Source organism: Lutra lutra, chromosome 8 (genome assembly GCF_902655055.1).
Source record: "Lutra lutra chromosome 8, mLutLut1.2, whole genome shotgun sequence".
Taxonomy (NCBI): Eukaryota; Metazoa; Chordata; class Mammalia; order Carnivora; family Mustelidae; genus Lutra; species Lutra lutra.
The window spans coordinates 106,587,650-106,600,031 of NC_062285.1; the positions used below are offsets into that span (position 1 = coordinate 106,587,650).

Here is a 12,382-nt window from a genome sequence, read left to right on the forward strand (position 1 = left end):
TTCTCTCCAAGAATTATTGGCTTTGTACCTATAATAGCTTCCCCAATACCCAGTATACAGCTCCCCATTTGACACTACTCATTCCATGTTTCCTTTTCCTTACTAGCCCTAGTTGTGATCACCCAGGACACACTCCAAAAGCAAAAGCATTAGTTTCATAAATGACTAGAGCACACCAAAGATGTCTCAGGGTTTGAATAGCTACTGCACCAAACCAGAGTATATATCAGACATATTTTTCTTTTTTCTGGAAACTCTATCATTAATTTCTTGATTTCTTTTCAGATTCAAAACTGTACATAAAATTCCCATTACATGCAAAATACTTTTTTTTAATAATCAACAGATTTCTAAACTTTGAGACCTTCTTGTTGCAACTTTCCATTATCAAAGTAAAAGAGAAGATGGGATGTGGCATAATTCTGACTCCTGGAAAATGTTGTGTAACTAACTATATAGTGAAGAATGAAAGACTCGGATATTGATTTGTCAAAAAAAAGTTCAATAAAAATAAATTTTTTAGGTGTAGTGAAGCTCACAGAAAATATGAGAAATCAAGCAAGCACTTAATGTTTGTAGATGAAAACATACGTGGCTGCTGATGTGAGAAGGTTTTAGGACAAGAGCCCTAAGACAATGTCGATCCCTCTTCTTCCTCCCCCATCAGGGCATACATGTGTGAAACAACAGAAGAACTACCTTAATTTTTGTTTTCCTTTTTCCTCTATCGCTCCTCATGTTAAAAGAAATAGCAAGGAGAGCGAGGAAGGGCAAGCCCCTTTGGACTGTGAGCAAAAGCAATTTCAGGCAAATGCAGATTTTATAAAAATGAGCAAATACAGTTGATTAGAAAGCTATAGGGCCGCCCAAGGACTGAAATGGGAGATACATAAAGTAATAAGCTCTGCATGCCTTGAAAAGTGAAAGGAAAAGAAAGAAAAATGTTAATGTATCATAAATTCCGTGAAAAGTGTGGCACCCATAGGATTTTCATTTGCATACAATTTTGCACTCTTTTTTTTTTCATAAAGTTGAAATCCACAAAATAAAAGCTCTTAATTTTTAAAGGACTAAAAGTTTCATTTTCTTAAGGAGAAAACACAGCAAGATTTGTTTAATCAATATCTTAGATTATGACTCTTCAGAAACCAAGAAATCAAGATTTCCATTTATACTTTTGTGACTTATCCAAGTTGCCTCTACTCAGGGATACCAATGTTTTATTTTACGTAGGCACCTAATATAGATTGTAAACTATTAAACATGTCGTTAACGAAGTCTCAAAAGTTGATACAATTTTAATCACACCTAGAAATTGTTTTATTTATTTATTTATAGTTCTCTAAGACCTGCTTTTGTATTATTTGTTTATAAGCCTTAATTTAAAAAGAAAAGAAAAAGCAATTCCGATTAAAGTTAGAGGGGGGAGGTAGAAAGAAGTGAAATTTTGAAGAATTCAGTTGTGTTATCTTTTCTGACCTTGAGATGGAAAGTGAAGGAGAGTCGGAGCTACTGTATTTAAGAAAGTGCCTAAATCCATGAAGTCTTGAATGTAGTGAAGTATTCCTGTGTCCCTTGTTATGAAAGTGTTAAGTATCATGGATTGCATCCTGCCTTGTTCTCTTGAGTTTAGCTGAAGGTCATTCCCAGTTTTAGAGATTATAATCGGGGACAAACTAACCTCTGGTGTAGGGAAGAATTGCTATAAACATTTTAAATTCTGGCAGAGAAGACTCCACACTAATCTCCTTATCAGGCTCTTCTCTCTGCTACAAGGGTAAATTACAGGTACTACTTTCTACATCACTGTCTAATATAAAATATTGGACTAAAAATGACTGTATCTCATAGTATGACCACTTGGGTTCAACATGTAGATTTATGCATAGTGATGTGTACATTACAGCTCTCAGTATGTCTTTAAAAATCTAATTATATGATATTTTATCCCAGCAATAAGAAAAAGCTGATCTATAGATTTTCTTGGTATACTTAAAACCAAATTTCTATCCTAGGAGGCACATTTGGGGTGTTACTACTTCTCGGTAATTCTTCTTTTGGATCATTTGTTTGGTTCTAGATGTATTAATGGAATGGTAGCCAACCTGTATGCAGTCAAGTTGCTTTTATGCGTATTCTTTCCTTTAACCAGAATGTTGTTCCTAAAAATTGTATTAATACATCAGAACTCAGTTTTAAATTTTGCTTTCTCATGACCTTTCCTTGCCTAACACCATGTAAATAGGTCCTTCCCCATTCTTTTCCATCTTCACATCATTTCTGTCTTCAGACTTTCAACCAATCTAAAATCCACGTCATAACCTACATCATCTGATTCCTGGCCACCAACTTCACACATTCACTTTCCACCACTCTTCCCTGTGCTCTCCTTTTCATGTAGACTTCCATGCTGTTCCTAGGATGCACAGATAACATCCTTCTGCAGAGGGCACCCCCCATCACCACCACCCCACCCCCACCATGTCTGCAGAGTTTGCTTCCTTATTTCCTTTGGATCTTTTCTCAAATGTCATCAGTCCAGGAGGGAGGGCCTTTCTTGACTCTCACATCCACAAGAGCAGCCCCTGCCACTCTCCTTGGTCCAGTCTTAGCTTTTCTTGGTGGCATTGTATGTGAATGCGTTCTGCGTCTTACTCATGAGTGTGTAAACTCTGCTAGACTTTATCTCTTTTGTTCATTAGCCACAAAGCTGAAAATAACGCTTTCCATAAGGCTGACACTCAATAATTATTTGTTGAATTAACTAATCAGTCCCTTGCTATCTGTTTCCACCACGACACTCTTAAGGACCAGAAAAGCAGAAACTTTTGTTTCTGGTATTTCTATAGTATATTATATATAGAGAGAGTAGTATATCATATGTATACCTTATGTGTATATACGTATATGATATATACGTTCAATGAATGAATATTTATTGCATGAGTGAATTTTTTGTGTATGCGCGTGTGCATATGTATTTATATGGATAATCTCTCTCTCCCCATGGTCTTTAACTGCCATGGAGACTAGAATTATGTCTGTTTAGTTCACCACCATGTTAACCAGTTAACCTTTCTATAGTAGGGTCTGCCTTATACCGGGCATTCAGTGAGTGAGTAAAGAATCCAAAGGACTAGGACGAGGGTAAACAGGAGCCAGCTCTGGCCATAGCCACCAGAGGCCTTTACAGGCTTAATATGAGGTCTTATTGGAAGGTAGAAAAGAGTTTGGAATATTAAGTCCCTGTGTTCATCTTTTCAGAGCCCAGCCTGGTCCTGGCAAAATCTTGCTTCCCAAACAAGGTCCAAGAAGCTGTTGTAGACTTCTGAGCTTCTTACTTTCAGGTAATATCTTTTGAATTCTGGGAGGAGTAAATCTTAATTTCAATCCACAGGTTTGATTTCTTTGCTTAAAACCTTTGCCCTGAAGATTCCAGATAAATCGGTTTATGGTTCCAAAGGGCATCAAACAAGGAGATTTAAATTTTAGCATAAAACTTCCCACTAACTAGTAACCTTGAAAATACTACTTCTTCAATGTTTCTCACTTGAAAAGGAAAGATGCTAGGAAAAAAAATCAAATTATGGATCTATGCATTCCGATTTGCTGAGATGCCTTTGGGAGGCTTTGTCAAGCATCTTCTTTCTTCTCCTTTGCCTACCTGCTCCAACCCCCCTTGGTTACTAATCACAGCTTGGGTGAGCTATGGTTACTGATAGGAATCTGTGAAGCACACAGAGGGAAAGAAAGGTTAAGAACCACTGGCCTGTGTTTTTCCTGCCATCTTTCCCAGAGCCAAAATGTCATGAATCTATGAACTGTACCTTGGTTCACTACTAAATCCCTATCTTTTAACATTGTTTAAATTACTGCAGTCCTTAGTTCACATTAATTTTTGATCTTCTACTGAGAGTCAGGAACTATGACAGGCACTGAGAATATGAAAATGAATTTAGAAATGGTCTCTTCTCTCAAGGAGCAACCATTCAGCAAGGAGACAGATGCACCAGCATATGAGAAATGCTTTGACGGGGCCAAATCAGTGGGTGACCTCTGGATACCAGAGATACCTCCCAGGTCACTCAACCTGGGAGAGGGACTAATCTGGAAAATCTTCCAGTAGACGACCAGAAACTGAGTTCTAATTTCAACTAATTGACTTATAGACTACTAAAGTTGCACAGTGTCAGAATCATCTAATCCAAATTCCTTACAGCGCTCAGAGGAAAACTGATGCCCAAAGATGCTAACCAACCCATCCAAAGCAAGCACCACAGTTCTAACCAAATAGGGCCCAGATAAGTATTATTGGGCTGCCTTTCTAAACAGACTTGTATTTTTTTGTAGGAGCATTTTTCAGAACTCTTTCTCTCATTGGTTTAATGATGCAATTAATCAAATAATTAACCATGTTTTAATAAGGTAGAGGGAAAAATATTTATACACACTGACTTCATGGACAGCAATGGTGCCAATAACTCACCATCCACAAATCAGACTTTGCAGTTGGCTGCTGGTTAATTTATTCAGCTACATCTAGTCTCATTCTGCCTCTTGAGCTACTTACTAAATGGACCTAATCACACTGGAAAGGACAGGTACAGTCTGGCTGTGAACGAGAACAAACTTTAAGAATAGATCCCCGTCTGATTGCACTTCTTCCTCACAACTGCGTCAGGAATCTCGGGGCTAAGGTAAAACCCAAGAGGTGAAATACTTTTAGTAGTCTTAATATATAAAATTGCTCAGGTAGGCAATTTTCTTGCAGTTGGTTTTTTTCTCCCAGTATAGTCGTTTTACTTGGGATATTTAAAGGCTGATTTAGTAATGGGACGATATAAGAGCTCATAACATTAAAACAGAAATTCGTGGGAAATCCATAATTTCTAATAGCTTGCCATCTGGCTCTTAGTGGCAATGGATTTATCCTGCTTGTGTAGATGATGATATTGGGGTAAAATCATGGATTATACCCTAGATTTCTGAGTTCTTTAACGACTGTTATTAATTTAGTAGCTTGCAAATCAACGTTTCCCAACATAAATCAATTATTACATTTTTAAATTTAATTTAATTGATTAATTAATTTATTTATTGTTGGTTTTTATTTTTCAACTCTTACCCCAAGTAAGGTCGCTATGGGCACTACATACTATCTGTTCTGGCGCCAACAGATTGTGCTAAAGTCATCCACAATCTCTCCAAATTAAAACCCCACTGAGTTCCCTGGCTTTTGCACTGTACTCGCAGCGGGATGCTCTTTCGCTTTGCCCCACAGTCCAGTTTAATCCGCTAGGAAGAATATTTTTAGAGGCACATCGGACTAAAACATCTCCGACTGAGCACACCATTTCCAAATGGCCGCCCAGGGTCCTAAATCCGGCTGCTGCGGTCGGGGACGAGCAGGTGTCCTCCGCTGCGGCGTCGTGGGACTCCCGCGCCTGCATAACTAGACGTCGGAAGCCAGAAAGGAAACCCGAACACACAAGCACAGGTACAGGCTCGTATGCGCGCTCCAGAGAGGCCCCCCACCCCACCGCAGAGCAGCGGGGGGTTCTAGCCTTGGGCTTGGCGAGGTCCCGGGAGGAAGCAAACACTGCTTCCCCGTTCTAGTCGGAAGGCAAGACGCACCGGGTCGCGGGTCAGAAGTTAAATTTCAAGCCAGTCCGCGCTGCGTCCCAGCGCCTTCCGCAGCCGGGGTACCGCGCTGACACCGGGCTGGGGAGAGAAGGAAGGAGGCTGGCCGGGGCAAGAGAAACTGAGTTGCCACCACCGGAGCGCGGCTGACGGCGAGGGGCAGAGGAGACCCCGGCCGCCTTCAGAGCAAGAAGCCGGAAAGAGTCGGGCTCCGCGGCAGCGACGCTGCGCCCCCAGCCCGGGCACTGCTGCCGGTGCTCCGAGTTGCCCTTTCGGCCGAGGGCAGCTCCTCGCCGCTGCAGCCCAGCCGCCGTGCGCCCCGGCACAGGCCACCCCGGGGTGCGCCTCCTCCGCACCCGGGCGGCCGCCGGAGCAGCCGCAGCCCTACCGACCTTCGTTCCCCCGCGCCGGACAAACTTCCTCCCTCTCAGGCCCGCGGGCTGCGCAGGCTGGCAGCGGCTCCCTCGCCAGGCTTCCCCGGTCTCCGGCTGCAGGCGCCCTCGCCCGGCGCGGCGAGCTTCCTCCCTGCCCCTCTCCAACCCCGAGCCCCGGGCGCCTACCGGTCTCTGCGCCTCCGCTCCAACAAAGCCGGCGGCCCGGAGGCGACCGGGCGAGGGGCTGGGAGTGGCAGCGGGGGCGCCAGAGCCCGGTGAAGGCATCCCTGGGCCGGGCGAGCGCAGCGTGCAGGGACAGTGGGGACGTGGCGGGCAGAGAAAGGGGAAGAAAGTATCCTGCTCTCCGCGCGAACGCCTTCTACGCTCGTTTTCGCTCGTCCTCGCTCGCCCTGCTGCCCCTGCCCGAGCGCGTTCGGCTGTCCCGGTGGGAGTTGGCAGGGGCAGAGAGGGAGGCAGAGGGGACGCAGTGGCCTGGCGGGCGAGCCGCTCCCTTACCTCTGTCCAGAGTGAGCGGCTGGACCACTGTCAATGTCGCCATGTCTGCCGTGGGAGCCGAAGTGACGCTCGGCTTCAGCATCAGCAACCGCTTGTAGTGAGAAAAAGAGGAGGAGATTGGGGGCGGGGGTGGAGAGGGAAGACGGAAAGGAGGGGGAGGAGGGGGGAAGGAGGGAAGGTGGTGGTGGTGGAGGAGAAGAAAGCTTGGGTGGGTTGGCAGCCAGATGGAGACGCAACTGTTCCGCGGCGGGCGGACCTTCAGAGGCGGCGTGAAGCTGAGCAGGTAGCGGAGAGCGGCTGCCTCGCCGGCTCCGGGCAGGAAGGCTGTGCCCTAGAACTTTGCTATTCCACCCCAAGGAGCGCTGGATGGGTGCAGCCGGTGTGTTGCTCTCTTTCAACTTTCCACTCAAATAAAAACGGTCAGAGTCTTCGTGCGTCTCTCGGGATGGAAGAAGACTGAAAGGGGATGGGGGGAGGGAGGGAGGGAGGGAAGAAGGAAGATGGATTTTTTTTTTTTTCAGATTAAGAGAAATTGTCAACCCAGTAATCCCATCCCTTAGAAAACGCTTCTAGTTCAGAAATATCAGGATTTCATTATAGTTGCTGTTAATTTCTGTTAAAGTGTTTTTTGGAATGTTGAGGTATAACAGTATCCAGGATAACGGACTTAAGGCCCGTGTTCCATCACTAGGTCTCCATTAAGGACCGGAGTGTATTGCCTAGGAAATAATATACCTTAAACACAAACTTCTTAAAAATGGTTTTAAATTAAAAGACACACACAGACAAAGAGAAATTTCTGTCACTCAGTTTGAAAAACGTGTACCTAGCACTTTGGGGGGTTGATTTATAGCCACTGGTTACTAAGAGTTGCCACTCGCTGATTCATTGACGTGTGTGACAGGAAATAAGCTAGGAGGGTTCCACGCCATGTGCTATGGTCTCACTTGGGAGTTGAGGACAGTTCCTGCCTTCATGTAGCCTGTGGTCTGGTGGGAGATAATGTTATTAAAAGGGTCATTTTAGAGTCAGTTGATCAGGATTCAGTGACTAGAACCTTCAAATACTGGCTGTGACCCCTTCACCCCAACAGATGGCTTCCACTATCCTGCCACTGTAGGGACTTTCATTTCCTGATCAAGAAAAATAAGAAGTGGGGCGCCTGGGTGGCTCACTAGGTTAAAGCCTCTGCCTTCCGCTCAGGTCATGATCCCAGGGTCCTGGGATTGAGCCCCACATCATACTCTCTGCTCAGCCAGGAGCCTGCTTCCTCCTCTCTCTGCCTGCCTCTCTGCCTACTTGTGATCTCTGTCAAATAAATAAATAAAATCTTTAAAAAAAAGAAAAGAAAAATAAGAAGCATATAGATATCTTACGTAAGCAGAAAGGTGATGACTGTGGGTTCAGGATTGGAAATGACAAAGCTGCCTCCATCCCCTTCTCTATGACAAAGCAAAATTGTTTTGGCTAGCGATATATTCCTAAAGGCAGACACTGTTTTACAGCAAAATATTTGCATGTAATCTATTTCATTGTCTTCTAGTTACAATGTGGGTGGTTTCTGAAGATCTTTTCCATCCCATTTTTTACATTTGAAAAAAAAAATAAGGCAAGATTTCACCAATGATTTGAGCAAGTCAAAGATGACTGGCCATACACCAAGTAGATCCTAAAGACGTACTTAAAATAGTAGTTCAGTATGCCTATATTTTCATTTAGTGTTTTAAGAAAGAACTCTGATCTTTGAAATTCAAGTCTTAGTTATGGGTTCTTCAGAAATCACATAATCTCCCACTGATCCCTTCTCATCTGTCAAACAGAGGAATTAATAACCTTCCATTTCACTGAGATTCGGTAAAATGAGAGCACTAATTTCACTCTACAATCTCAGTTTTGTGAGGGTCTAATGATATGTGCATGTGACTGTGCTTTGAAAACAATATATACATTTACTCATACAACAAACATACATCCCCCCTGAACCGCTTGGCAAGCACTATGCTAGGGGCAGGAAACACAAAGATTAAAGAGATGTGGCCCTTTCCCTGGACAGTGCTCAGTCCAGGTTGGGAGACAAAAAATGAGCAAGCTGTGAGAATTCCATGCAGTAAGGGCTCTAAGCAGCGTAGAAAGGACAGGAAGAGGCAACAATTCTGGTTGATTATCATTATTCACATCCCCTAAATTAAACAACAGAAAAAAGTTACATTGTAACAATAAACAGCAGAGCCTGTTCAGTGGATTTGCACAAAACATCAAACCTCATTCAATAATTGAGGATGAAAGGAATATACAAATCCATTGGTCACTAATGCAGTACTTTTAACAACATACTTTATTATGAATATGTATTTGAGCGGCTTGATTCATAAATCTAAAAGCCATAATTGTAGCAATTTCAACACAAATCCCAGATTGTGAGGTCTAGGAAATTAGGTTTTTGTCTTTTTATTTTCTGATGTATACCCAGTACCAAATATTTTATAGCATGTTTCTGGACTTATACCTTGAGCTCCCTAATTGAAAATTTGCTCTTCCATAATCTCTCTATGTTGACTTTGTAGAGTTTTTGTGAGGATTGAAAGAAAAAGTAAAAGCACAAATTACCATTTATTCATTAGTTATTCTTTCTAGTAGTGACAAATTCAATACCTTTAGCTTATGTCTATGTAGGTGTAGGAAATTAATAACAAACACTGCATATCTATTAGAATTTGTTTTTTTATGGAAGATGAGTAACTATCCTCGATAGTATTTGTGAGTTTCTACTTTAGATATGCAGAGACATTAAAAAAGTTCCATGCCCTCTTCTTTGGCATTAGGAAATGTGATCATACTTAGGTCTCATGAATAATTGCCTGGACCACTATTGTACTAACTAACCATAGTATTCCATCATGGTCAATGTATTTGATCTATTTGTATGTGTTTTGTTTTGTTGATTGTGTATTAATCAAGGAATTGTTAAAACAGGTAATTATATTTTTGTTTTAGCTATTTGCTTACACAATCACTACAGTTTTTCATTAAATTATATATAGTAATTTAGTTCAGTGGTAACTATTTTCAATAGAATTCATTAATTCAGTAGATACTTATTGAGCACTTAATATATGCTAGGCTTGGTGCTAGGTTGGTTTCTCTCTCCTCTTTGAAGCCCGGAAAAGTAGATATTGTTATCTCATTCAATAGATAAGTAAACTGAGGCTCATAGAGGTTTAGCAACTTCCTTAAGAATAGTAAGACTCAGATTCAAAAGCCCTGTGCTTGCCACTAAGAACTACTACACTTTATTTTGTATTACTGAAGATTTAGGGATTCCAGCATTTTGTGTTATATATATATATATATATATATATATATATATATATATTACACATATAATATGTAAATATATTTACATATTATATGTGTATATATGTGTAATATATGTATATATGTGTATATACACATATATATGCATATATGTGTGTTATATGTAATATTACACATATAATACATATATAACACATACAATACACATATATACACATTATACACATTTAATACACATATAACACATATATGCATATATATGTATATATACACATATACACGATGCCTCTTCCATTCTATATCCATATAGGTTAATATTAAAATGACTACCTACTTTGCAAAATAAAATCTGTTCTTGCTAAAAAATTCATTCAAAGCCACATTAAGGTAGGTTTCACTTAATTGAATCCTTCTGAATTATATGACAAAATCAAGAGAAGTTTTGCATAAAGAATTTAGTATACCAAGAGAATAAGTTTAGTTAGATTATAAGTGGAGTATGAAAAGCACAGTGTCATATGAGGAAAATAGCACTTACAAACGGGAATTCTTTCAACTTTAGGTGTTAGAAATTATTTTTGACTGATTCAAGATATCACATTATCTTCCTTAATTCTCACAGCTTTGTCAAAGTAACACTACATTAGGATGAAGTGCTAACCTATACTTTGGAATATAAATGTTTGTGTTATTTTTTAAAAATCGGCATAGAGAATCTTACTATATTCATTTAATCCTTGGATCTGTTTTGATAATTATTTGTTCATTGAACAATTAATGCACTTACTTTATGCGATGCAGTGTTCTAGGCACTGGGATTTTGAAGTAAACAAGAAAAAGCCCTGTTCTCACTTGGCTTATGGTCTGAAGGAGAAAGAAAGACAATAAACAAAGTAATAAACAAATAAGAGAGAGATCAATTAGTGACTAAGTACTGCGCAAAGAATGAATGATTTCATGACTGAATCGGGTCTAGATAATGTCAGATAATTTTTTACAAAAAAATAGTGACAGGGAGAAGAGCATCCTGAGCAGCAAGAGAGCAAAGCCAAGGATGGGAGAGCACACATAGTGTGTTTTTGGGTTAAAAAAAAAAAAATGCTATTTAATTTGGAGAAAAAACAAAAACAAAAAAAAAACAAGCCACAAGGGGCCTTTGAGAATCAGGTTGTGAAAGATAATACAATGAACAGAAATGTATTGAAGCTTTCCATGAGTTACTTTGTGCCCATCATAAATGAAATGTACCAATACAATCCAGAGCAGGAAAAAAAATGTGTATTGTAGCATCCACAATAAAAATTACATCAGAATGAAATGCAGAGTTACTAATTCCGAGTTGGATGTTAGGAAAATTAAAGATGAAATAAAAATATAAAAAGTCAATTCTAATTATTTTTTATTTCTTTCAAAGGAAATAAGAAAGAACTTTGAGAGACAGAAATCTGAAATCTGAGTAATTATTCCTCAGTGGTAGGGTCTTATTTGCATTATTTTACATTACTAGTTATCTTGGAAATCATAAATATAATAACTAACTTTTTCTCTGATTCTCCATGGGAAATCACACATATAATAATTCCAAAGTCTTTCTTATACTAGGGTATTTTATTTATACCTATTTAACTCATTAAATATAAAATGATGTTTCATTTTGAAATGAGCATTTTTCTATTTTCATAGTTGGAAATTATGATATATCTTTTTATAATGAAATTTAAGTTCACAGCTTACAATTTTTTTTCTTTATGCACCCCAATGTCATATTTACACCACTGACAAAGCCTAAGAGATTTAAGAGGGGCAAGATAAAATGATTTTTAAAAGTGATGACTCCTCTCTCTCCCCCATTGACTCACGAGTCAAATATTTAAAGCCCACAACCTTTAGTAAAGGCTTAATAAAAAGAATTATTACCATACCATACCATAACATTTTTTTTCTTTGATAAGAAAACTTAACAGGATAAAGATATTCTTTTTTTTTAATTTTTTTATTTATTATTATTTTTTTATAAACATATAATGTATTTTTATCCCCAGGGGTACAGGTCTATGAATCGCCACATACCATAACATTTAAAAAATTTAGTATATTCAATTTCGAGTGGACAGTTAATTATGTGTTTTACCAACAGATGTTCGATATGTCCTTGCTATACACCAGTCACTGTTATGGCTGGAGAGATCTGGCAGTAATCATCGAAGAAGTCCCTTTCCTTATGGAGCTTAGTTTTTATGAAGGGAAACAGAACAAAGAAACAACAAACCAGATCATCCCAGGTAATGGTAATGGCCACAAACAGTGGTACACTGAAACCTGTTGACTCTGCTCTCAAGACACAATGACGTGCATGCCGTCCCAGCATCCCTCGCGGGGACATCATGTTAGATTGACCAAGGCGGGAGCATTTACACCCTGCGTATGGGCAGATGCTATATATTGAAGTTTCCTTTTTTTCCCTCTGGAAGGTCAGTTGTTTACCAACTTACATTTACCAACACACCACAAAGTTCACAAAGCAAGTAAAATAGGAA

General features: G+C 39.9%; 1 protein-coding gene across 2 annotated transcripts in view; it reads right to left on the reverse strand.

Moving 5' to 3' along the window:
* LIN7A (lin-7 homolog A, crumbs cell polarity complex component) overlaps positions 1-7,140 on the reverse strand; it is a 123,506-nt gene extending 116,366 nt beyond the window's left edge. The window contains exon 1 of one of the 2 annotated variants that reach the window (XM_047742596.1): positions 6,531-7,140. In XM_047742596.1, coding sequence (XP_047598552.1) covers positions 6,531-6,612 — 82 coding nt within the window. In that variant the 5' untranslated portion in view covers positions 6,613-7,140. Of the gene's footprint in view, positions 1-6,200; positions 6,301-6,530 lie in introns of those variants that run through there. The other variant, XM_047742598.1, reaches the window with a different exon arrangement.
* Positions 7,141-12,382: the final 5,242 nt, after the last annotated feature.